The sequence below is a fragment of the Pezoporus occidentalis genome, unplaced genomic scaffold, assembly GCF_034315485.1.
Source record: "Pezoporus occidentalis ecotype Australia unplaced genomic scaffold, CSIRO_AGI_Poc_V1 ctg331, whole genome shotgun sequence".
NCBI lineage: Eukaryota > Metazoa > Chordata > Aves > Psittaciformes > Psittacidae > Pezoporus > Pezoporus occidentalis.
In genome coordinates, this window is record NW_026915280.1 from 296,408 (window position 1) to 319,187 (window position 22,780).

At 40.3% G+C, this 22,780-nt stretch overlaps 2 protein-coding genes across 2 annotated transcripts; one reads left to right on the plus strand and one right to left on the minus strand.

The window, feature by feature from the left end:
• Positions 1-164: 164 nt before the first annotated feature.
• Positions 165-10,868, plus strand: TMEM185A (transmembrane protein 185A). The gene is made up of 7 exons (XM_062629367.1): positions 165-301; positions 2,817-2,993; positions 4,351-4,558; positions 6,256-6,339; positions 7,272-7,448; positions 7,786-7,909; positions 9,653-10,868. Exons 1-7 carry the CDS (start codon positions 264-266, stop codon positions 9,895-9,897), a joined length of 1,053 nt encoding a protein of 350 aa, XP_062485351.1. The 5' UTR covers positions 165-263; the 3' UTR covers positions 9,898-10,868.
• A 936-nt stretch (positions 10,869-11,804) lies between these two features.
• EOLA1 (endothelium and lymphocyte associated ASCH domain 1) lies at positions 11,805-14,196 on the minus strand. Its single transcript, XM_062629369.1, is given in 4 exon segments — positions 11,805-12,348; positions 12,351-12,416; positions 13,789-13,985; positions 13,987-14,196. Coding segments are annotated over 4 exon segments (465 nt in total). The 5' UTR covers positions 14,040-14,196; the 3' UTR covers positions 11,805-12,199.
• Positions 14,197-22,780: the final 8,584 nt, after the last annotated feature.

Below are 22,780 nucleotides of genomic sequence, written 5' to 3' on the forward strand. Positions count from 1 at the left end.
GCCGCATGCGCAGCAGCCGCCTGTGCAGCCCGGAAAGCGGATGCCAATTCCCTAGCAAAGGGACGCGGCCCTGGGGCTAGCGGGCGGTGCGCATGCGCGGGGTCGTGCAGGCTGCCCGGTTCCGGCGGGGCGGGGCGGAGCGGAGCTGGAACGGGGGCGAGGTCAGGCCAAGCCAGGCTCGGCTCGGCTCGGCTTCGGTGGCGGCGTCGCGCCATGCGCGCCTGGTAGAGCGCGGAGGAGTAGGGCGGGAGGGTCGAGCCGCAATGAACTTGCGTGGCTTGTTCCAGGACTTCAACCCCAGGTAAGGGCGGCCCAAGTCTTAACGGGCGGCCTGGGGCCGCGCCGCCTTTTCAGGGACCGTTCGACCGCTGGTCCGTACAGTGGCAGGGCGGTACCTGGCCGTGTCCTTACAGCTCCCTGTCCCGGCGCAGCGGGTGGGCGGAGGTTCCGCTTCCCGGCGCCGGTAGCGGGACGTGCCCAGAAGTGGCGGCCCGGTGGGGCCCGAGCTGCCGCCGGGATGAGGGATGGGGGGGGGGGGGGGTTGGGGCGTGTAGCACCGCCGGGGCTGACTCTGCACCTTCCCCGTGCAGGCCGAGCCGAGCAGTGCGGCGGGTTGCCGGGGGAGGAAGCCGGCTTCGCCAGTGTTAACCCGGTTCAGCGGTTCGGGGCGGATCGAACGCGCTGTGCCTGATCGGTTCCTTCTCAGCGGGTGCCGGTGCATGCTTCCGTCAGGTGGCTGCGAACGTGGCAGCCGCCACCCGCTCTGCAAGACAGGTTTTAGCCGTTTCCTTCCGTTTATTATTGCTCCAAGCCTCATTCTGGGTTTTGAATGTTTCAACTCGGTGGTTTGGGGTATAAAACCTTACACCGGAAGGTAAAGCTGCCATACATTCTAGCACAGGCGTGCAGCATCTGGTAAAGGCTCGGGTTTTGGAGGTATGAAGGCATTGCCTTTAACTGCCCTCATCTAGCCTTGCAGAGAACTGCAGAGGGCGAGCCTTAATGCTGGACTCAAAATAAACAGGATTATAGTTGCTACAAGTTTGCCTTCTTCTGTCTTGCCAAGGAAATGCAGATACACATAATGGTACAAGGAGCCGAGAGAATTAGTTTAACTTTACTGGGCTTGCCATTACTAGGTATTGCAGGAGTAAAGACTGCAGTAACTTGTGAAGTCAATACTGAGAGTCCTGGGGAAAATCTTTGTGAAAGAGGCCTCGTGTCATTGCCGCTGCAGAAAGCTGTGTTCAGTCAGTTGTTTAGACAAACAGAAGGGTAACCAGTGCTTCAGAAAATGCATTGTTGCGGGGAGGTTGAAATAAACAGTTTAAATATGTGTGATTGGAAGTAATGGAAGAGTAGGAACAGAAGTTCCAGAAGGTCATAAAGTTTTGGTATTGCAAAGTAATGCTTGCAACTTTTTGGGGTGCCATCTAAATGGTGAGTGAGCATCTGAATGTTGCATTTGTGCAGATAACTTCATCTTGAATGTTTTGATGTTTACTGGACCTCTCGGGGAGCAGCAGCATGACCACATGGCACTTTACTGCTCTTTTTATTGAGCACCAAGGGAAAGTACAAATTACACAAATGCTGGATGCTGGAAAAGCATGGGTAGCCTGGGAAGCTGAGGGACCTCTCTGTTGTTGTGAGGAGTGACACTTGTTTTATCTCCTTCTGTCCCATGGTAGCCTCATCAGGCATGTGAGGAGATGCTGACACAATGCAACTGCTTTTTCATGTTAAGAAACAGCTGAGGCACTTGTTCTGAGACTGAGCAGCTGGGTATCTGATGGAGGCAGTGCTGAGCTGATAAATGTTTGATTATTTGATGAGAGTGAAAGTGGGCAGTTTGAATTGTGCTGTAGAAGTAAGGGTAGTATCCCCAGCTATTGCTCTTTTACTCTATAGCAAGTATTTACTCTGTTCCTTAGGTTTCAAAATACATCCAATTACTTGATTGAAGTGGTTGAAACAAAATTATGTGTTTTCTAAAGCTGTCTGTGAGCTTCTGGTGAACGGTTGGGTGACTCTTTCCCTTCCTATAGTGTGAGGAAATCATGTACTATGTAATCATTTTGTCTGATTTTTGGTGGTACAAGCAGTTGCTGTGCCACTGCTTTCAAGTGTTCCAAATACATTAATTTGTTCTTAGGTTGACTAGATTATAAAATATGCCAACATAACTATTTGAAATGTGTAAGCACCATCCTCACTATTCTAGTTAAACTACACTCTACAATCACGAACTCTGTTAAAAGCTTAACCTGTTTTTTTTCCTATAATGTTGCTTTTTTCTAACTGAATGTAAAAATAAAAAAAAAAAGAATCTCTGAAGTCTGCCTTATTACAATACATAAGTTTCTAATTTTTAGTTTAAAATAGTATGGCAAAAATTACATGAATTATGTAACTTGATTTTGAACATCAAAACTGATTTGATTTGTATGAAGGAACATGTTTTCTAAAAACATGTACAACTGGTATTATTTCTGAGTCTCTAATAATCCAGCTCCTGTCTGGATCCTTGTGAGAGAGAACTATTTATAGATGTCCATTCATTAAGTTTGTCATGCAAGAATGCTTTTGATGTGTTCTCTTGAAGCACTGGTTTTATAAGTGATGTCATATGCTGTATTTGTGATTAAATATTTGACTCTTCAGGACAGATTTGATTCTTTGCAAGAAGTTTGATGTGTGTTTTCTATTAGGAAATACCCTGATTATGTTTCAGCTGTGACTGATTTTCTAAATAGTTCATACGAAGTTGCTGCCTTAATTTCTGACTCTGGTGTTTTTGTTTGTCTCTTTAACAGCAAATTTCTTATTTACGCCTGCCTGCTGCTCTTTTCTGTGTTGCTGTCTCTACGCCTGGATGACAAAATTCAGTGGAGTTACTGGGCTGTATTTGCTCCAATATGGCTGTGGAAATTAATGGTGATTGTTGGGGCCTCAGTGGGAACAGGAGTATGGGCCCGAAACCCACAGTATCGGTAAGTCAAGGATATCTTATTTTGCAAAAGGTTCTCTGTACACAATCACATTCATCAGTAGTTCTTTTAACAATGTGAACTATACCATCTGGAGGGTTGCTATGTAAAATAATGATAACCTATAGTGTATGCAAACAGTTTTATGCAGCGATAGGTGCCTTAATCCTAGTTGCAAGTTTATCACAAGCTTCAGCAATACTGTTTTTGAGAAGCTACAACTTCTCATGGAGTGTCTTTTTGCACTGTTCTATTAGAACGTTGGGAATTCCTTGCTTTAGTATAAGCCATATAAAAATACGCATCTTCATATGCACTAGGAATATGCTATATTTAATTGGATTAATTTTTAAATCATTTTCCTGAAATGTACAATAGCCTGAAAGAGGTTTTTGCGTTGTTTTTTTTTTCCTTGGTGTGCTCAGAGAATGTAAGGATGAATCTTCAGTGATTCTTGAATATGCTGTGAACATTGAGAATTTTTACACACTTTAGTTGCAGTTTTAGAAGAAATATTGAAGTAGTTCAATGCACTAAGATAGGCTACTGCAAAGTAAGAGGTTTGTGGCAACAAATTCTGTAAATTCCTTTTCATTTTTGTCAAAGTTGTTTAACAGTGATATTTTGTCAGTCTAATGTAGGATAACTTTCAGACCTTTAAATATATTAGGTGTTCATTCTTCTGGTAATCACAGTAGGATGTGAATTTGAACATGCTGGGGAAAAGAAAAACTACCTTAAGTGCAATAAATTCAGTCCTCTATCTATAGTGATTATTAAATGAAAAACTTTGTGCATGGGTCCTATTCTGATATACTATATTGTGTGGTTCAGGTCTTGTTAACCCCTTCTGCTTGTGTAGGGAAAAAGTGTGGTTCCTCTGTGTGTTTTATTTTAGTAGTAATAGATGATATTCTGTTGCAGTACCCTGATTTTGATGAAGAAGGAAATCCTGGGGAAAGATGTTGACTCAATAAAAGCTGGTGCAGGAACCAAACAGATAATTTTGGACTAAATTTATTTCCCAACAGCCTTCACAATGTCTTGAGTGTTTATGCAGTAGCAAAGAAATCCTGTTTTTAATGCAGAGCTATGGAATATGTAGAAAATTTTCAACTTGTAAAAATCCCACTGTCTCCTTTGAGGAAAATCCTTTAACTGTGCATAAAGCACAAGAAATCCTGTTGGGTCATCAGGAGTTTAGTTTAATAGCAGCTGTTTGGGCATATTTGTACATTTATTAAAAACAAGTATTAATATCTGAAATGCAACAATTGTAAATAAGTGTCTTGGGATGCTTGCAGGATCGTATGCTTTCTTACTAACAAGTAAACTGAATGCTTTGTTATCCTCTCTTTAGAGCAGAAGGAGAAACCTGTGTGGAGTTCAAAGCAATGTTAATTGCAGTTGGCATCCATCTGCTACTGCTGATGTTTGAAGTTCTGGTGTGTGACCGGATCGAAAGAGGAACCCATTTCTGGCTTCTGGTCTTCATGCCATTATTCTTTGTATCTCCAGTGTCAGTTGCAGCTTGTGTGTGGGGATTCCGACATGACAGGTCTCTGGAGGTAATGGTTTGTTTATTGCTATAGAGTCATAGACTGGCTTGCCTTGGAAGGGACCTTAAAGCTCATCCAGTTCCAACCCCCTGCCATGAGCAGGGACACCTTCCACTAGAGCAGGTTGTCAAAGCCCCATCCAACCTGGACTTTTATGTGTAGAATTTGTGGAAATGCAAGACTGTATCAATTTTGTAGTAGTTTATCTCTCAGTAAAGCATGAGATGGATGACTGCATCAGTTGAATTAATTATTTGCACTGACCTGCGAACATGAGTGAAAAGCCAGGATCAGTAATACTGGTTTTCTCATCTCTTCTAGTTTGTTTTTTCTTGGGTATTTTTTTTTTTCCTCAATTACCACTACCACCTTCTTTTTATTATGGTGTGTTAAAAGAACTCATGCAGTATGAACTCTTACTAGACGCTTAAATGGAAATCACTGAAGAAAATTCCACTGATTGTAAGCACTGTCCCTTGGCAGAATCAGGGTTGAAAGTTTCTTACTATCCCAATCTGTGTGCTTAATTTTTAATTTGGGAATACAAATAGTAGGCATAAAGCAGTTGGGTTTTATTTTCTGCCTCTATTTTCTTTCTCCTCCAACTCACTCCTTTTGGTTTTGGAAGACCTTCACAAGGATTCTAAGATCTTCTCACCATTGTGGTGTTTCACAATAAATTTAGAAATTTAGAATTCTTACTGAATTGATACTTTTTTAAAGGATTTTTTTTTCTTTTTGCTGTGCCCTCAAGCTCCTCAGTTTTTATTTTTTTATTTCAAGACAGTGTTTCTGTAACATTGGCATAAACCAAGTTATCTCTGGAAAGAGAAACATTTTTGGTAGGTGGTTGTTAGGATGGCTGGTAAACTGATACCTTAAATTGTTGATGTAAAAATACCGCAAATAGAATTTCATATAGCAGAGTTCTATTCAGTTAATCATTCCTAAAAGTAAAATTTGTGTAGAAGTATTTGCCTTCTCCTGGCTGATGCTTGATTACCCACTGATTTACAGATGACTGCACAGCTGCTAAGTATTGGCATTAAAAGAAATCCACTCACCCCTAAAAGGCAGCAGCTGTCTCAGAGAAAATAAGTTATGCAGTTGAACTGTCAACTTTTTTTTTCTTTTACTAATTTGTCACCTTTTCCTTTTTGACTCTGGGAAGATCTCATTATTTCCCTTTCATTTGCTAGAAACATACGACGGGACTGTCTTTAATTGAGGTTATTAATTCTTGGCAGGAGTAATTAGTGATTAATCTATTATTATTTTTGTAATTATTAAATCTGATATATATTGTCTGCTTGTTCCTACTCTGATTAGGTGATCAGTAAGTACATAGTGGTGTTTTATCCATGGTGTGCTCAGAAAAAGCTTTCCTTCATGTATTACACTATTTTTATAGTCAGTAATAAAGTACCGTTTATTTAAGGCGTAATGAATTCATTAAATTGTGAGCCTAGCTACTCCCAAGGATTTTTAAATCCCAGGAAGGTTTTACATCAGGAGACATCTGCCTCTACAGTTACTCTGTTGCAATCACAGCCTCCCAAATTTAGGGATGCTTAGTAATATCTAATGCAAATGCATGTTCCATATTACAGTGATAAACATGAAGTCAGAAAAATCCTTAGATTCTTTGTTATCTTGGAAATGGCTTTATCATGCTAAAGGTTAACTAATGCGTTTTCTTTTTCTAGCTGGAAATCTTGTGTTCAGTCAATATTCTACAGTTCATATTCATTGCACTGAGACTAGATGAAATCATCAGATGGCCATGGCTTGTATGTAACAAGTGTTTTCTTCTTATCCTTGTTTAAATGCTGGATTCCATAAAGATACTTACTGTAGGGAACAGTTAATGTATGATCATGGTCCATGATCACATTCTTGCTGGCTTAACAATCCTTCACTGAATGTTTGGCATTCATTCGGTGGTCATGAGGAATAAGCTGTTCCTGGGGTATTTCATCCTTTGAGGGAGACTGACATGCCATTAGCTGCAATTAATTGCTGATCAATTGTTTAAAGAGAAATCCTAACCAACTAAAATAGTAATGAAAATGATTGGTGGGTTAGAGAATGTGCTGGTAAATATGGTGCAATAAATAACTAGTTTTATTTCCTCTGTCACCATGCCTGTAAATCCACTAACTGTGCAAGTGGTCACTGTCAAAACTTCCGAGATCTTATGTCCCAAAACTTCTGAGATCTTATGTGACAGTTCCTGTGCCTGCGTTTTTGTAAACTACCACAGAACTGGTAACCTGGCATGATTGTGATTGTCCTTTTTATTTAAAAAAAAACTAGGGAAAGGATCCAATTTAGAAACTGTTTCAGTAGGGTGTCCAGTGTAGAGAATACTTGCTAAAATAATTTTGAGTACTGTGATTTAACATCGACTCATGTTAAATGAGTCCATGTTAAATCACAGAAGTCTTACTAAAGTTGAACTACATTGACTCCATTTTAAATTGTTGCAGTTCGATGGGGTTTACAAAGCTGAGGAATCCCAGAGAGCGATGTGGCTTATAGCAGTGTACATGATTTGTGAAGCTTTTCTGTAAGAGATTTTATTATTTAGAGAGCATTACACTTAAATTCCTATTTCTTGTTTACACTTAGTATTAGACTTGATTTAGAAAAATCCCACACCTAAACCAAATCTAATGTGTTGCTTTCAAGGGGAAAAGCAGTTGATTTTCTTTTCTTTCAGGTTGTTTGTGTTCCACTGTGGATCTTGATGTCCTTTCTATGTCTAGTAGTGCTCTATTACATTGTATGGTCTGTTCTGTTCTTGCGCTCTATGGATGTGATTGCTGAGCAAAGAAGGACACACATAACCATGGCTGTCAGCTGGATGACAATTGTAGTGCCCCTGCTCACCTTTGAGGTAGGAAAGAGCATAATCAGTTTGCATCTTGTTCTTTTTAGAATGAGTGGTAATGTTGCTCTGCTTCTACTTGAAATAACTAAAATGAGAACAGTGCTTTTAGTTTTGGAACAAAATATTAACAGCAAATATGAAAGAAAACAAAGAATTCTATGTTTCTTCCAAGTTCTTTGAGCAGAATATGCATCACAGTGGAACTGTAACTACATGTTTTTGCGGAGGCCATTTTTCTTCACAGATGTGTGAAGTTAAAGATTAGAGATCAGTGTATGTTTTAAGAAGCTTCAACGTGGGTATTGCAGTTAAACTGACATTGTATAATTTCTTTGTCGTTTAGATCTTACTGGTGCACAGACTGGATGGGCACAATTCTTTTTCTTTTATACCCATATTTGTTCCTCTCTGGCTTTCTCTGATAACTTTAATGGCAACAACATTTGGACAAAAAGGAGGAAATCACTGTAAGTATTTAAATATCACAGAAACAGATTGAATCTCGAGGCTTAATTTTACTAAGATTTTTATTATCGTAAAGTGGTTTTTATGTATATTCTCGCATGAAAGAACCATATTTGTTACTGTGGTTTCCAGGTGAATGTAAAAAGTTTTCAGTTTTTATGTGCCTCTTGCTTTTATTTTCCTGGTTCCTGTAAGCATAACTTGTGCTCAGATTCAACCTGAAGTCTCAGTGGGATTTTAATTATAACTCAGCCTTTCATCCTTTCTTATTTCCATGGGTTTCAGTCTCACGGGACATGACTGGATCACTGTGCTCTGGGTTCTGAAAAATAGTGTTGCACCTACCATTTTTAATTAGCATTTGGCCTAGTATCCTGAACCAGTATTTTCCTTCTCTCTTTGGCCAAACAATGCTCTATGCTGCTCAGTGGTAACTTCAGCTGCCTGAGTGGCCAATGTAGATTTATAGGCTTTTATTCCCATCACAGCTCGCAATGCTGAAAGAAGTGTTTGCACTTTCAGCCATCTGATGTTACTGAACCAGTGCAGATGCTCTTCAGACCAACTTTCCCCATCCACATTGCAGTTCATATTCCTTGTTGACAAGGCAATAAAATTTGTTAGGATTTTAAGAGTTGAAAGGAAACAGCTGTGATACTACATACACTTACTTCAGCTTTAGTCTGATTGTGAAATATACTGAGAATTTCTTTGGTCATGACTAATCTTATCTCCATACATTTAGTTTACTTTTATATTATTTTTTATTGTTTTTATATTGCTTATATTGTATGGAAAATGGTCACTGGTGCTTTTTGTTTTGTTTCCCTTAATGCATGCCCTCAATAATTTATGGCCAGATAGGTCTTTTGGAGAGCCACATATCATTTATGTAGGGTTAATACGTAATTTTTTTAATAAGACTGTTCACCTCAAGTGGGCCTCAGAAGACTTGCATGAAAATCCACCTTTAAAATTCTAAATGAAATACATCAGTTGGCCATGAAGAATAATCTCTGCTAAAAGATGGGTTGTGTGCTGTCTTCCCTGGTAAATGGTTTTTGTTCAGTGTGAAAGATCTGACTTGGGGAGGCTCTGCCTTCTAGCACTGACCTTTGGTGTTGGTTACTAGAGGAGTGCCACCTACTGAACTACAAGTACCACTTACTTAGATACTCTTTCCAAGTCTTTGCATATCGCAAAATCCGTAACAAACACAGAATGTGTACTAGTTTATAATCTAGCACGGGTAATGCCAAGGATGTATGTAATACTCCTGGCATCCCATTAGAATTGGCTAACCACAAAAATATTTGTGGAATACCAAATGCATATATTTACTACTGTGTCTGCCTATAACCTGTATGTATCAAAGTTGGCATGGATGTCTTCCTATATGGCACCAGTTGCTTTGGTCAAGCAATTTGCTTTTGTGTTCGTCTGTGTACTGATGTGACCTGACACTGCTTAACGGTTGAAATGAAATGGATTCCTGCTGTAATTTATACATACAGATGCACATACAGAGACATGCATACACAGACATGCAGAGGCATGCAAATGTGTGTATACATTCTGTAGGTCTACCTGTGTGTGTGTAATCTGAACTAAGGAACACACTGCTAAGCAGCACTAACAAATTTTATATTGCTTATGCAAGTAGTCAAGAGAACTGAAACAAAATTGCATATTCTGCCCACTTATCCTGTTCTGCAGTGTAAAACAATTTTATTTATTTATTTTAGGGTGGTTTGGAATTCGCAAAGACTTCTGCCAGTTCCTGCTTGAAATTTTCCCATTCTTACGAGAATATGGAAATATTTCTTATGATCTTCATCATGAAGACAATGAGGAAACAGAAGAAACACCACTACCTGAACCACCAAAAATTGCACCCATGTTTCGAAAAAAGACCGGGGTCGTCATCACACAAAGTCCAGGGAAATATGTCATTCCACCTCCCAAGTTAAACATCGACATGCCAGATTAAGATGATGGAAGCATAGTGAACTTGAACTGGGAATCAGCAGACAAATGTATTTCATCTCATGCCTTTCCTGATTACTTTAAAATAAGTATTGCTGAATCAGCACTTGAATTACAGAGTCAGAGATCCTGAAGATAATCTGAGTTTTTCCAGAGATAAATGGTGGTATCATCTGTGCACTTTCCTGATGGGCTGGTTGCACAGTTGCCTGTATAGTATTTATATGAACATTTTAGCAGTGTAATATATTGTTTAAAAGTCTTGTGTACAGTATAAGTATTATCTAAAAGTATTTTTTTAAAAACCCTGTATGAAATGCCTGTGATATTTGACGCGTCTTTTAGGTCCTAAATATACACTTGATTTCCATGTCTGTTTTAAGTGCTTTGGGTATGCCTTAGTACAGTACCTCTTTACTACTTCTGTTCAGCAACAATCGTCTTAACCAGAGAGGCACAGGAGTGTTGCATTTCTCAGGCAAAACTGAAAAGCTTTTTTTAGGGAGGAAGTATAATGTACAGCAGCTTCCATGATGGTTTCAAGTTAGCTATGTGAATTTTCATGTATTTCAACTTTTGCACTGGCTTAGGAGTTCAATGCTGCTTTTGTTGCTTTTCCAGTTTCATGTTTTAATTCTTGTTGGGCAGTGCCTATACCATTTTTCCATTAGACTGCTTGTTAATAAGCTGTTCCCTCTTGCATTGTGCGTGCAGTCTATGCTGGAAACATTAGTTGTAGGTTTTACAGATGTTGGTTAGCTGGTATAAATATGGCTTGCTCTTCATTACCAGCTTTGTGTTGGAGTCAGTGATTAAACTTTTCAAGTTAGGAACTTCGTTGGTGTTCGTATAGCATTTTTCTTGTTTCAAGAAAGACAGCCTTTGACCGATTGTTTTGGACTTCTCCATGCTTTAAACAAAGTCTTTGGAACCTACACTGCAGTATCTTATAAAAACAGATGTCTGATATTCCCACATCCTTGCAGCTGCTCTTTGTGTTTAGGTGAACCCACAATTTAGGTACCTTAAATACCATGGATAGAGTTTCCTTAGTGTCTGCATGGCAATGAGACAACAGCAAAGAGTGTATGGACCTTTCTGCATGTGTGAAAGGTACTTCTGTGATTTAATGCCAGTCAGCAGCTAAGTACCATGCAGCTGCTCATTCAGACCCTGTACCATCCTAGTCCCTGGTAGGATAAGAAAAACTGGGGAAAAGTGAAATCCATGCATTGAAATAGTTGAAATAAAGACATTATAATAATTATAATGAAAAGAGATAACACAACGAGAGGAAAAAAAATATAAGTGATGCCCAGTACAACTCTGCTCTGTCTATGCCAAGGCCACCTCAGGGACAAACTCCACCATAGCACCATGGCCTGACTTGCACTTGTGGCAAAGGCTTTGGGCCCTAACCTGGGACAAGCAAGGTACCTCCCACAGCTCTTGAACTCTTCAGAAGCTGCATAGTTCAAGGGAATAGAGTCTCCTACGTGTTCCAATAAACTATCCAAATACAAAGCCTCTGCCAGTTGTCCTGTCCTTATACCTACACCTGGCCTTGGGCCTTGATCCAGAAAGTCAAAAAAATTGTAAATTTTGAAAAACTCAAGTGCCAAAATTAGTGACTTCTATTTGTTTGTCTCTACAGTATTTATGTATGTATACAGAAAATACAAGTATTTTCCATCTTAAAAGGGAAAGAAATAATAGCTTCATTTAATTTTGTACAGGTACCTTCTAATGAAGAGTTTCCTACAGAGGCTGTCAGGAAATAAGGAAAATCTGGTCCTTAAAGTTAAGGTTAGGAGTGGGCTGTCAGACAGATATATTAACAAAGGCAGCCTGCTTTCAAGCACCATTTTTTCTGGAGGGTCTTACAAACTCTTCCTCGTACGCAGAGATAACATATAATATGGTTGTATTTACATTTTAATGTACAAAATGTACACAAAATACATCAACCATATATTTTTTAAAAATGGCAGTTACTTATTATGTAGGAAGAATCTAGCGAACCATCAATGATTTCCAGTGACGGTCATAAAAATTACATCTTGTTTATTCTGCCTCAAAAGGGCAGTTCTTCAAATGTATTTGCTCTTTCAAACAATCAGTTTTGAATCCTAAACTCACTGGTATTCAAGATGCTGACCTGTGAATTACAAGTTACCTGGTCTAGTGGAAAGTGCCTCTGCCCAGGGGGTTGGAACTAGAGGATCTTCAAAGTTCCTTCCAATCCAAAACATTCTATGAGTTTAAGTTTGCATTTAGGCAGGAAAAGTAATAGTGAGGGGCAACACCTATGCTTCTGCAGGGATCAGCTCCTCAGCGATGTTCACCTGCCACACACCTTGTACCTCTCTGGCAGGAACTGGTTCCAAAAGCCAACTTGCATTTGAAACAACAGTCAAGTATTTCTGTTCTAGATTATTGAGGACAGCTCAATTTCCAGCTCCAGAATCTCTTCAGGAGGCAAGTTTTCTGGACATAGCTATGTCTCTCCGACATCAATTAATCCTGTGTTATAAAATTAAAATACAAAATTAGTTGGTTGGTTGATCTCCTGCAGAGAAGTTTTCCAAAAGTAACCACCTCATTTGTTACCAGAACACAGTGTGAAGCATACACATCTCAAACCACTGTCATCCACTGCAGAAGGTGGCCTGTGTGACTGAACTTAGGTTGGTGAATTACAGTTAAAGCGTGGAGTTACAACAGTCACATCTCAGTGATACAGAACTCTGTTAGACACTCATATCTAAGGAAGTGTACCAGCTGCTACCAAAACTCTGAGCTACATTTGGCCTTGAAACAGCGTCATCAGAAATAAAACTCTGCTCCTACCAGGGCACCATTAACATTTTAAAATCATTAAACTATATGGAAATTCCTGCTCTCTGGAACCCTTTTAATGTCATGAAAGGGAATTTCTATATTGCTTAATGGTTAAAATAAGATAAAGAAGCTTTGATGCCTACTCCACAATTTAGCATGCAATTTATGTAGTAGTTAACATTTTTCAGCGTAACTATTACATTATGTAATAGTTAACAATTTTCAGCACTAGAACAGAAAACAATTTTTCAGTGTATGTGATAGTAATTTGTTGTGCAGGAATAGCTGAAAATGTTGAGATGCTGAAGATAGTGTAACAAAAGATAGCTACAAGATAAGAGAGCAAAATGAGTGCTGGATAAAAGCTTTGTAAGCACACAGTACAGCAGCATATGTTGTATTTCAGCACATCACAAGCAAAAAACCACCATCCTAACTTGTTAACAAACAAACTTCACTGCTCAAGTAACAGGAGCAATGGCACATTTGTAGAACTGAAATTTATGTAATACTCTAACATGAAATCACTGCAACATGGTGATCTCACTTGACTAACAGTACTGTAAAATGGTTTCAGCAAGACTATCTAAGCTCAAAATGGCAAGTGTGAAACTGACATTTACTATCACAAAACAAGGCAATACACAACCCACATTATACTATCTTACTGCTGATGAGTTAGCAGAAACCAATTTTATTTCTTGCGTACACCTTACAGAGTTGTAGCCTAAATTTTTTAGTTGACTGCCTGTTAAAAACTGAGGCCTGACTAAAATTCTTTATCCCAGAGATCAAACATACTTCACATTTCCAACACAATGGAAAAGAATAAATTCTATTCACAACTTCCCTTACTGACCTAAGTTTACAGTCATAAGGAATTGGAATAGCCCCCCAGCCACAGCACAGATGCCACTCCCTCAACCTAAGCGTTAATGGCACGTTTTAACAAGCACAGCTGTGTCAAGTCCATGTGTATTTTATCTGACTGAATGTTAACAGATTGAAAGCTTGCTTGGAAAACACAGTCCAAGCAATATTGACAGCTGCTCACCTGCGATAACTCCTCTGCCAAACCTTTCCCCTTCATCCAAGAAGTCTTGCACTTGTTGCGGTGTCATACCAAACCTATTTGAAAGAACTGCTCTCCATGTTTCATCTTCCCAGTCTTTAACAGCTATATGAATAGCAATGGAGCAGCCCTTGTACTTTGCTAGCAAAGGACGCCAACGGGTCTCCACTGTTTTGACTGTTTAAAACTAATCCTGCATAGGGCTGTCAGAAGGAAAGGCAGCCAAATTTCATCGTTTTCCTTGCATCAGAACCCGTTGATTCCCTATGAACAACACACCTGAGGTTAGTGTTTGAAACGTGCGTAGGGAAGTGTCAAATCAAGACACGCCTGCCGAGCAGCTCCCCCAAGCACCTGGACGCAGCGCGCTGCCTCCCGGGGCCGAGCTGCCCGCTCCGCGCCAACAAGGCTTCGCGGCCCGGCCAGACCCCGCAGCTGTGCTCGTGAGGTGGCCGCTCCCGGCGCCGGAAGGGGTTTTAAAGCCCCTCTCCGCAGGAGAATGCGGCACTCCGCAACCGAAAGGGTTTGTGTCTTCTTTGTTCACGCCGCAGAGCTCTGCCGGCTTCAGTGACGTGGAGGCCCTGTGGACCGTCTCCTACCTTGCGCTTCCAGCTCCGTCTCGTTCCTTCCGTTCGCCTGGCACTGGTGGGCAGCGCTCGGGGACGCAGTGGGGAAGTGGGTGACGACGGGGACGCGGCCCTGCCGCTGCTGCCTGCGGTACAGCCTGCGCCCGCAGAGCCTGGGCTGGTTTCGGCCTCTCGGCAGCGCGTCACCCTCGGCTGGTGCCTGTCCGTGTGAAGGGACGTGGGCTGCTGGCCACGCGTGTTTACCTTCCTTCGTGTTTTGTTGATTATCCCACAAAAGCGGAGGCTGCTTCACCCTCCTCTGGGTAAGAATGCAGTTGAAGCGTCCCTGGTTGCGCCCGGGAGCGCCCGCTGCTGGGGCTGGCTGTGGCACTCGGCCTTGGGGACGTGCTGTCTGCCGGCGCTCCCCTCAAAGACCGGTAGCGGAGTGGCAGCAGGAGCCCTGCAGAGCGCCCTGCCCGGCTGCCGTGTCCACAGCTGGGGGGCCGTGCAAAGTGTTTTCATTCAGCTTGCTGAGAAGCTCACGTGTCAGCTGCTGAATGAGTTGCAGGCAGTGAGCTTTCATGATTTTTTTGTGGCATTTGCTTTTGATGTTTTTCCACTGCATAATTTCAGTTTACATGAAGGTTGCTTTGGAGGAAAACATAGGCCAATTTTATTTTTTTTTTTTGTGTGCTGTGTAAGTGTTAGCTTTGTGTTGCACTCATGTAACTTATAGGAGGATTTGTATCATAGTTCATCGTATAAATAAACATAAGGTACTTAAAATCTCAAGTGTAACAGGTCTAAGTAAAATATAAATAGCACAAGACTTGTGTGTTACCAAAGGTGAATAAATATTATGTTGAAAATCTCCTGTTGGCAAGCTAACTTGGTTTGTAGAAACCTCATCCCATATATTGTCATTTATTAGAAGACTCAAAAGCAATTTATAGTAGCACCTAAATAGGCCCTGAAATGATCAAGTTTTGTATATGTGTTCAGCCTTATGTGTGATGTAAACTGATTATAGTAGGTTTCCTCAGGGTATAAGATAATGATTTGAAGTGTATAGCAGTGAATATGAAAAAGAAAATTTGTTCTGATTTTACCAGATGATCAGTTTATGCTTGACATTTTAGATGCATGTCATTGTTTGTTGATCACTGTGGTTTTCATATGCTAACACCAATCCTAAATAATCTAATCTTGGCACTGTATCTCACATGATGATCATTTCAGCAAGAGGAAATTCTACATCTTTGGTCTATAAATTCTGTAAAGTATACTTCATTTCAGTATCTCTAAATTAGTTTTCCTTAGGGTGGCCCTAATTTTAATTTTGATAAAGACTGGATAATTCCAATTACAGAATGTGTTACTGCTTTCTGTGGAGCTAAAACAATGCCTGGTATATTTATAAGGGCTTGGGTCTGATCTCATCTAGATAGGCAGTGATTGCTGTGTTTATTGCCAGATTTGCTTAGCAGCTGATTTCATGTGATTCAGTTCACAGCAATAGGTGCTGGGGTATCTTGGGTCAAAATCAGGTCAAGGTACTTGATTGGGTACAGTTCATTTCAGAAGTGGGTAGAGATACAGTGCAGTATGTTCAGTGAAATACAGTACCATTGTTGTTATTTAGTAGTCACTATTTAATAGCTGACATTCATAAGAAGCTGGGATATGTTGACATATGAGCATCCATTGTATTTTCCCACATTTTAGAACATCAGACAATGTCAAGTGTGATGCTGCAACTGTGTGTCCTTTTAGCAGCAATTCCCTCTTAAGTACTTCTACCAACTTTCTACATTTTGCTCCCTTTCCCTTAGTTTTACTCTATTTCACATTCTAATATTGTAATTTACAAAGCCTCAGTGTATGCTGGAAAACCAGCTTCATAGTATTCTTATACCCAAATAAAGAACTTCTAATTTTTGGATGAAGTAAAATACTTCATAATAAATAAATAAATAAAATTTTTATGATTTACCATTCTACCTTTCTGTGTATATGTTGTAAGATATTATGATTGGCTTACAGTATAAGATCATTGTCTTAAAGTATATCTGCAGTTTTAGATAATTCACTTATTTTCACATTTGTTTCAACACTGTTTTCTGAACTGCTCTCTGAAAACGTGAATCTTTCTTCATGCATACCTCATGCTGGTTTGTAACACATTACTGACATTACTGTCCTTGTCAAAAGCTTTGGCATTATACTTAAGCAACAAACTGACTGCCAATTATTTATAGAAGAGTTTTCCTGTGCTTAAACCATGACACTGAGGAGTATTTTTGAGGTTTCTCTCCAAATATCTTTGTGGTAAAAATGTAGTTTTATTTAAGGGTGCTATTTGAGAATAAAATGCATACATACTAAGTTTTCTCTTATGCAGGTTTCAGTATGTTTTCATAACAGGTCATGTGTATATGACAGAGCTTGCATAAGAACATACACACTGTTCTTTTAAATACCGAACACAAAAGCATAAGGTAGAGATTGACCATTAGCCTCTAGCATTTTTTTGCAGTCAAGCATACTGCCTTTCATAATGGTATGTTGTAGTAACTGTATAGTGGTATGTAGCTAATATATGAGGAGTTTTTAATGATTTAATGAATGTAACCTCTTGTCCATATTGCAGTTTTTGTAAAGGAAAAAAAAAATCGCTGGAAAACTTTGTCCTTCATTTTTCAGTATCAGTGGAGGTAGTGTCATTTGTGTCATTTGAAAATCAAGTGTGTTGGTGGGATATAAGAGAGCCTTGCTTTGATGTAGAATTAGTTACACTGATCAAATTAAAACCCATCATTTCTTTTGTACAGAACAAATACACTGTTTCCCATAGCCTAAAGAAGATCTGAAAAGAGCTTCTGAAGTTTCCACATGAACATTTTTGGAGTACATACGTAAGAATTTTTGGCAGAGGGACATGTGTTTGGTCATATTCCTCCTGAGGATGCACCTGAAGCTGTGCAAATAGCTTATATAGCTTTGCAGGGTATGCAGTGGACGAAAGAGCCATGTACTCAGGGTATGAGTGGACGAAAGTTCACATGTACTGAGATAGACTAGATGTGGTGCAAAGAACACCAGGGATCTTATTCTTACTAACATGGGAGTCGAACTCCTGAACTTCCACCACTCATGAAGCTCATTTCAGCCATTTTATTGCAAGTTCCTGGGGTTTTTGTCTGGATGATAATTATCTCGGAGAAAATAAGACATGTAATACCGAGGTTGAGTCTGTGAACTTAGATCATTTTGGTGATAGTTATGCTGCATTACTGTCTGACTTTATGGCAGCCTTAGGCACTTGCTGCAACTTCTGAGGACTGATTTTGTTACTTGCCTGGGACAAGGAGGCAAACATTGTTCTTTCTTTCCAGGATATTACATTCTGATTAAAAAGATTTCCAAACACTGATGTTACAATTTGGAGCTCTTACGTAGGTGGGGCCCAGAGATTTCTGATGTGTAAATGCCTTTGCTTCCTGCATTTATGTTTATTTAAAGCAGCTAAATATGTATGTAAGGTACCACTCTGTACATAACTTTTTTTTTTTAAATGAAAGGTTCTTGTCAATACCACACAATGTGCTAAACACCCATAAAACCTCCACTCCTTCCCCCAACATATGCAGTGTCTTGCCTTGTCCCTTTTACATCAGGTCTTGCTGCTGAATTTTCCAGGTATTTGACCTAGTTAGTTGTGTGAGCATGAGATGGGCCAGGTCTGATGGTGAGTTTTAGCTGCTTAGTGATTTATTTCTAAACTTTAAGGTTGCTAATATTTGGAGATTATTCTGGTCCTTCTGCTTTTCTGAAGGTTAAAAGAAGGCTGTAACTGTAGGCTGAACAGCAGGCCAGCTCAGTGAGAAACATCTTGTGTAGCAGTCCATAGCAATCTTTTGGGGATTGAGATATGTGGCTTCATGTGGGGGTAATCTGCCAGGGAAGGAGAGCTTGTAGTAATGAGCTCTCCTTCCCCTGCTGCTTATTATGTCCAAGCCACAGGCAACTCTGAATGCAGGATGTGGCTGCATAAAATATTTTTAGAGATAAAAACTGCTCAACACTTTTGTATGGCCATGGCTCCACAACCAGGGTTCATGCCCTCTAATATGCTGAAAACTTTCTTTTAATGATCTGCACTCCTGCTATAAAGGGGGTAGGTATCCCCACTTCCTCTGATGCTGTCCACTGAGCTTTATCATTATTTCAGGTTTTAATCTCTTTTCAGGTGCAGGGTGTTACTGGAAGTTTTGAAACATTGGTTAGAAATGGAAAGTTCGTACTACCTGTGGCAGCTAAAATATTAATGAGTTCCTTTGTTTCCTTAATGATATCTTATATGACACAATGCTTAGGAATTCTTCAACAGTTTCTACTGTGTTTGACTAAGTACCTTTTGATTCTCTCTTATCAGGAGACGCTTACATTCCTGGCAAAAACAGCAAGAAAAAATTCATGTGCAGAGGCACATGCAATTTCAGACAGGTCCTGTTTGTTCTTTTGTAGCTAAAACATTACCTTTTGGCCATTGATAAAACACTAAAAATGCAGTTTTCCTCTCTGAATTCAAACTGGCAAAATAACCAGTAAATACCTTCTTTCACATCAAGGGTCAACCCAATTCTGTTTCTTCTTAGCTTTTTTGATTGACTTTTTTTTGGTGGGAGGAGTTCATTTGTTTTTTTTTTTTTTTCTTTTGGAATATAAGCTGTGTTAGAGAAGGCACCAATAAATGGTTTATTACTGGGAAGAATGTTATTAAAGAAATCTGGGAAGATGTTGCTTCTTGATGATACTATCTAAAAATATGAGATAAAATAGAAGTATACAAATCAGATATTACATTGATGCCTGTATGATCATGATAATAACAAATATATGAAAGCCAAAGCTGGAACTGATTGGTTTGCTGTGCAATGGTTAAAACTGATTTTAGCATCCTATGTAAGATTTAAAAATGGGTACCTTCTGACTTTATTTTTCTAATAAGCACATGTATATATTACTTCAGAGGGTTTGTGGTTTCACTGCAGTAATAACCATTTTACCTGTTTGTGGCTGGGTTTATATATGTTTTTTCTTGGATATAATGAATTTTTAGGTCATGTTTTATGTTTCACCATCTCATACTTTCTCTGCATTTTCTTCTGTTGTCAGGAATTTTCCACATATATCTGACTTAAATGCTCTCTTAATTGTCAGGTGTCTTGATTTCTACTTCCCTATTGTCCCCATTAGCAGACACAGTATATTTTCATCATGCGTGTCTACTTAGATGAAATGTTACCTTTTTCTTAGGCATACTTTCAAAGATAAAGCAATATACTATCAGTTATTTCTACAGTGTTAATCTAAATGTACACTGGAGTACTCCATATATTTTAATCATTGTTGTGGTTCAAACCCAGTCTGGCAACTCGTTCACTCACTCCCCCCCCCCCCTTCTTTCCCTCCCCATACTCTGGAGGGACGGAGAGGAGAATCGAAAAGAATGAAACTCCCACGGATTGAGATAAGAACAGTTTAGTAACTAAGGTATAACACAGATCACTACTGCTACCACCAATAATAACAATGATAAAGGAAATAACAAGGGAAGAGAATACAACATCTCGCCACCAGCCGACCGATAACTCGCCCCCCCAGACTGACCAAGCACCGACTGATACCTCCTCCAACCCTGCAGTCCCAGCCCTTCCGGGTCCCTCCCAGTTACATCCTGCGCATGACGTGCTGTGGTATGGAACACCTCTTTGGCTAGCTTGGGTTAGGTGTCCTGACTCTGCTTCCTCCCGGCTTCCCCTCCTCCCTGGCAGAGCATGAGGCTCACAAAGTCCTTGGCCAAACCAAAACATCCTTGTTATCAGCTCTTTTCCCAGGCCGAAAGTCAAAACACTGCACTGCACCAGCTACCAAGGAGAAACATGACTGCTACTGCTGAACCCAGGACAATCATTAATCAAGATGTCACAGGAGCCTCATTTCTAATACATCAGCAAGCAGAAATTAAAATAAGATATAGGCTTTAGTCTAAAATCTGAACATACCTTAATTATCAAAGCAGTTTTGAACCGAAGGCCTATATACCCGTCATTGTTAACAGACACTATAAAATATTTTGTATCCTATGACAAACAAGATATCAACATAGAGCTGAGTGGTTTCTTTGCTTGGTTTTGGGTTTTGTTGTTTGGGGTTCCCCCCCCCAAAAAAAAAAAAAAAGTCATAACCATTCTTTATTTCTTACAGCCAGGTAACCTGGACCAAATTTTAAGTTTTGTTAATTTAAAATTGATCTTTGCACAGTAGCTGTTTGAGTCTTTTCCAGCTTTCTCCTAGGTGGCACCATGACCCACAGAACAGCTCCTGTAGACTTCAGGGCAAGTGACTTCCAGCTGCAGATGTGTGCACTGAGTGATGCGAACACATCTACAAACACTACTTGGCTATCCTTCTTTACTGTTTTTTGGAGACAATATCGTTTCCATACTGGGTCGGAAATGGTGATGATCAGAACGTGGACAATTTGTTTTGAAAGTATGAACTATTACTTACAGGAAAAATTGACTTGGAAATATCTCATTTAGATAATTTAATTTTTTGTGTGTTAAAGGGAGGGAGGAAGAACACCATGCCTTCATCCTCACACTATGGCAAGCTTTTTCAGACCTCTATTTAGAGCACGATTCTGTTATTTTTAATTATATTCTGAATAAATCTGTTTTTGTTGGAGTTAATGTGGTTAGTGTAGCGATATCAGAACTGTGTCATAGAACACTTGTGTTTAACTTACCACAGCCTAACTGAACATAAAAGAAGGTTCATCATGCAGATGTGTTTTTGCCATATAAAAATGGGACTTAGAAGTATCAGTAAGCAACAGATAATGAAGTAATTAGGAACTGCTTTTACTGCTCCTGCTTCTGTCATTGATGGTGAAAAGACTGTTCTTTAATATCTGCACAGTTGTACCTCTCATCTGTTTGATATCAGTTGCAGAGTTGAAATGCTATTAATAGAACTCTAGAACGCTAAACATGTATCTTCTTACTGGTTGTCTTAATTAGTTACACTGATTCCTTGTGTCTTGATTCGGAGAAAACTTGAACAAACTCGCCAACAGAGTTTCAAGTTGACAAGCAGGTATTCTTTATTGCGGCGCCGGGAGACACGGGGGATAGCTCCTCCTAACGTGGGTCCCCGAATTGCTATACAGGTAATCCTTATATGGTCACTGGGCATATTACATCATTTTCCAAAAAGTTTCTGGCATGCGTACATAAATGTGATGGTGGTCTTTAAGAGTCCTTTACTTTTCCCAGCAAACTTAATTAACATTACAGACATAGCAATCATCCTGGCCTTCTACTTATCACAGTATCACAGTATGCTAGAGATTGGAAGGGACCTCAAAAGATCATCTAGTCCAATCCCCCTGCCGGAGCAGGAACACCTAGATAAGGTTACACAGGAATGTGTCCAGGCGGGCTTTGAATGTCTCCAGGGAAGGAGACTCCACAACCTCCCTGGGCAGCCTGTTCCAGTGTTCCGTCACCCTCACTGAGAAGAAGTTCCTTTTCAAGTTTAAGTGGAACCTCTTGTGTTCCAGTTTGCACCCATTACCCCTTGTCCTATCATTGTTTGCCACTGAGTAGAGCCTGGCTCCATCCTCGTGACATTCCCCCTTTATATATTTATAGACACTAATAAGGTCACCCCTCAGTCTCCTCTTCTCCAAACTATAGAGACCCAGCTCCCTCAGTCTTTCCTCATAAGGAAGATGCTCCACTCCCTTAATCATCTTGGTTGCCCTGCGCTGGACTCTCTCCAGCAGCTCCCTGTCCTTCTTGAACTGAGGGGCCCAGAACTGGACACAATATTCCAGATGGGGTCTCACCAGGGCAGAGTAGAGGGGAAGGAGGACCTCTCTCGACCTACTAACCACCCCCCTTCTAATACACCCCAGGATGCCATTGGCCTTCTTAGCCACAAGGGCACAGTGTTGGCTCATGGTCATCCTGTTGTCCACTAGGACCCCCAGGTCCCTCTCCCCTACACTGCTCTCTAGCAGGTCGTTCCCCAACCTATACTGGAACCTGGGGTTGTTCCTGCCCAGATGCAGGACTCTACAGTTCCCCTTGTTATATTTCATCCAGTTATTCCCTGCCCAACTCTCCAGCCTGTCCAGGTCTCGCTGGATGGCAGCACAGCCTTCTGGCGTGTCAGCCACTCCTCCCAGCTTAGTGTCATCAGCAAACTTGCTGATAGTACACTCAATTCCCTCATCTAAATCGTTGATGAATATATTAAATAATACCGGTCCCAGTACTGACCCTTGAGGCACTCCACTAGTTACAGGCCTCCAACTAGACTCAGCCCCATAGACT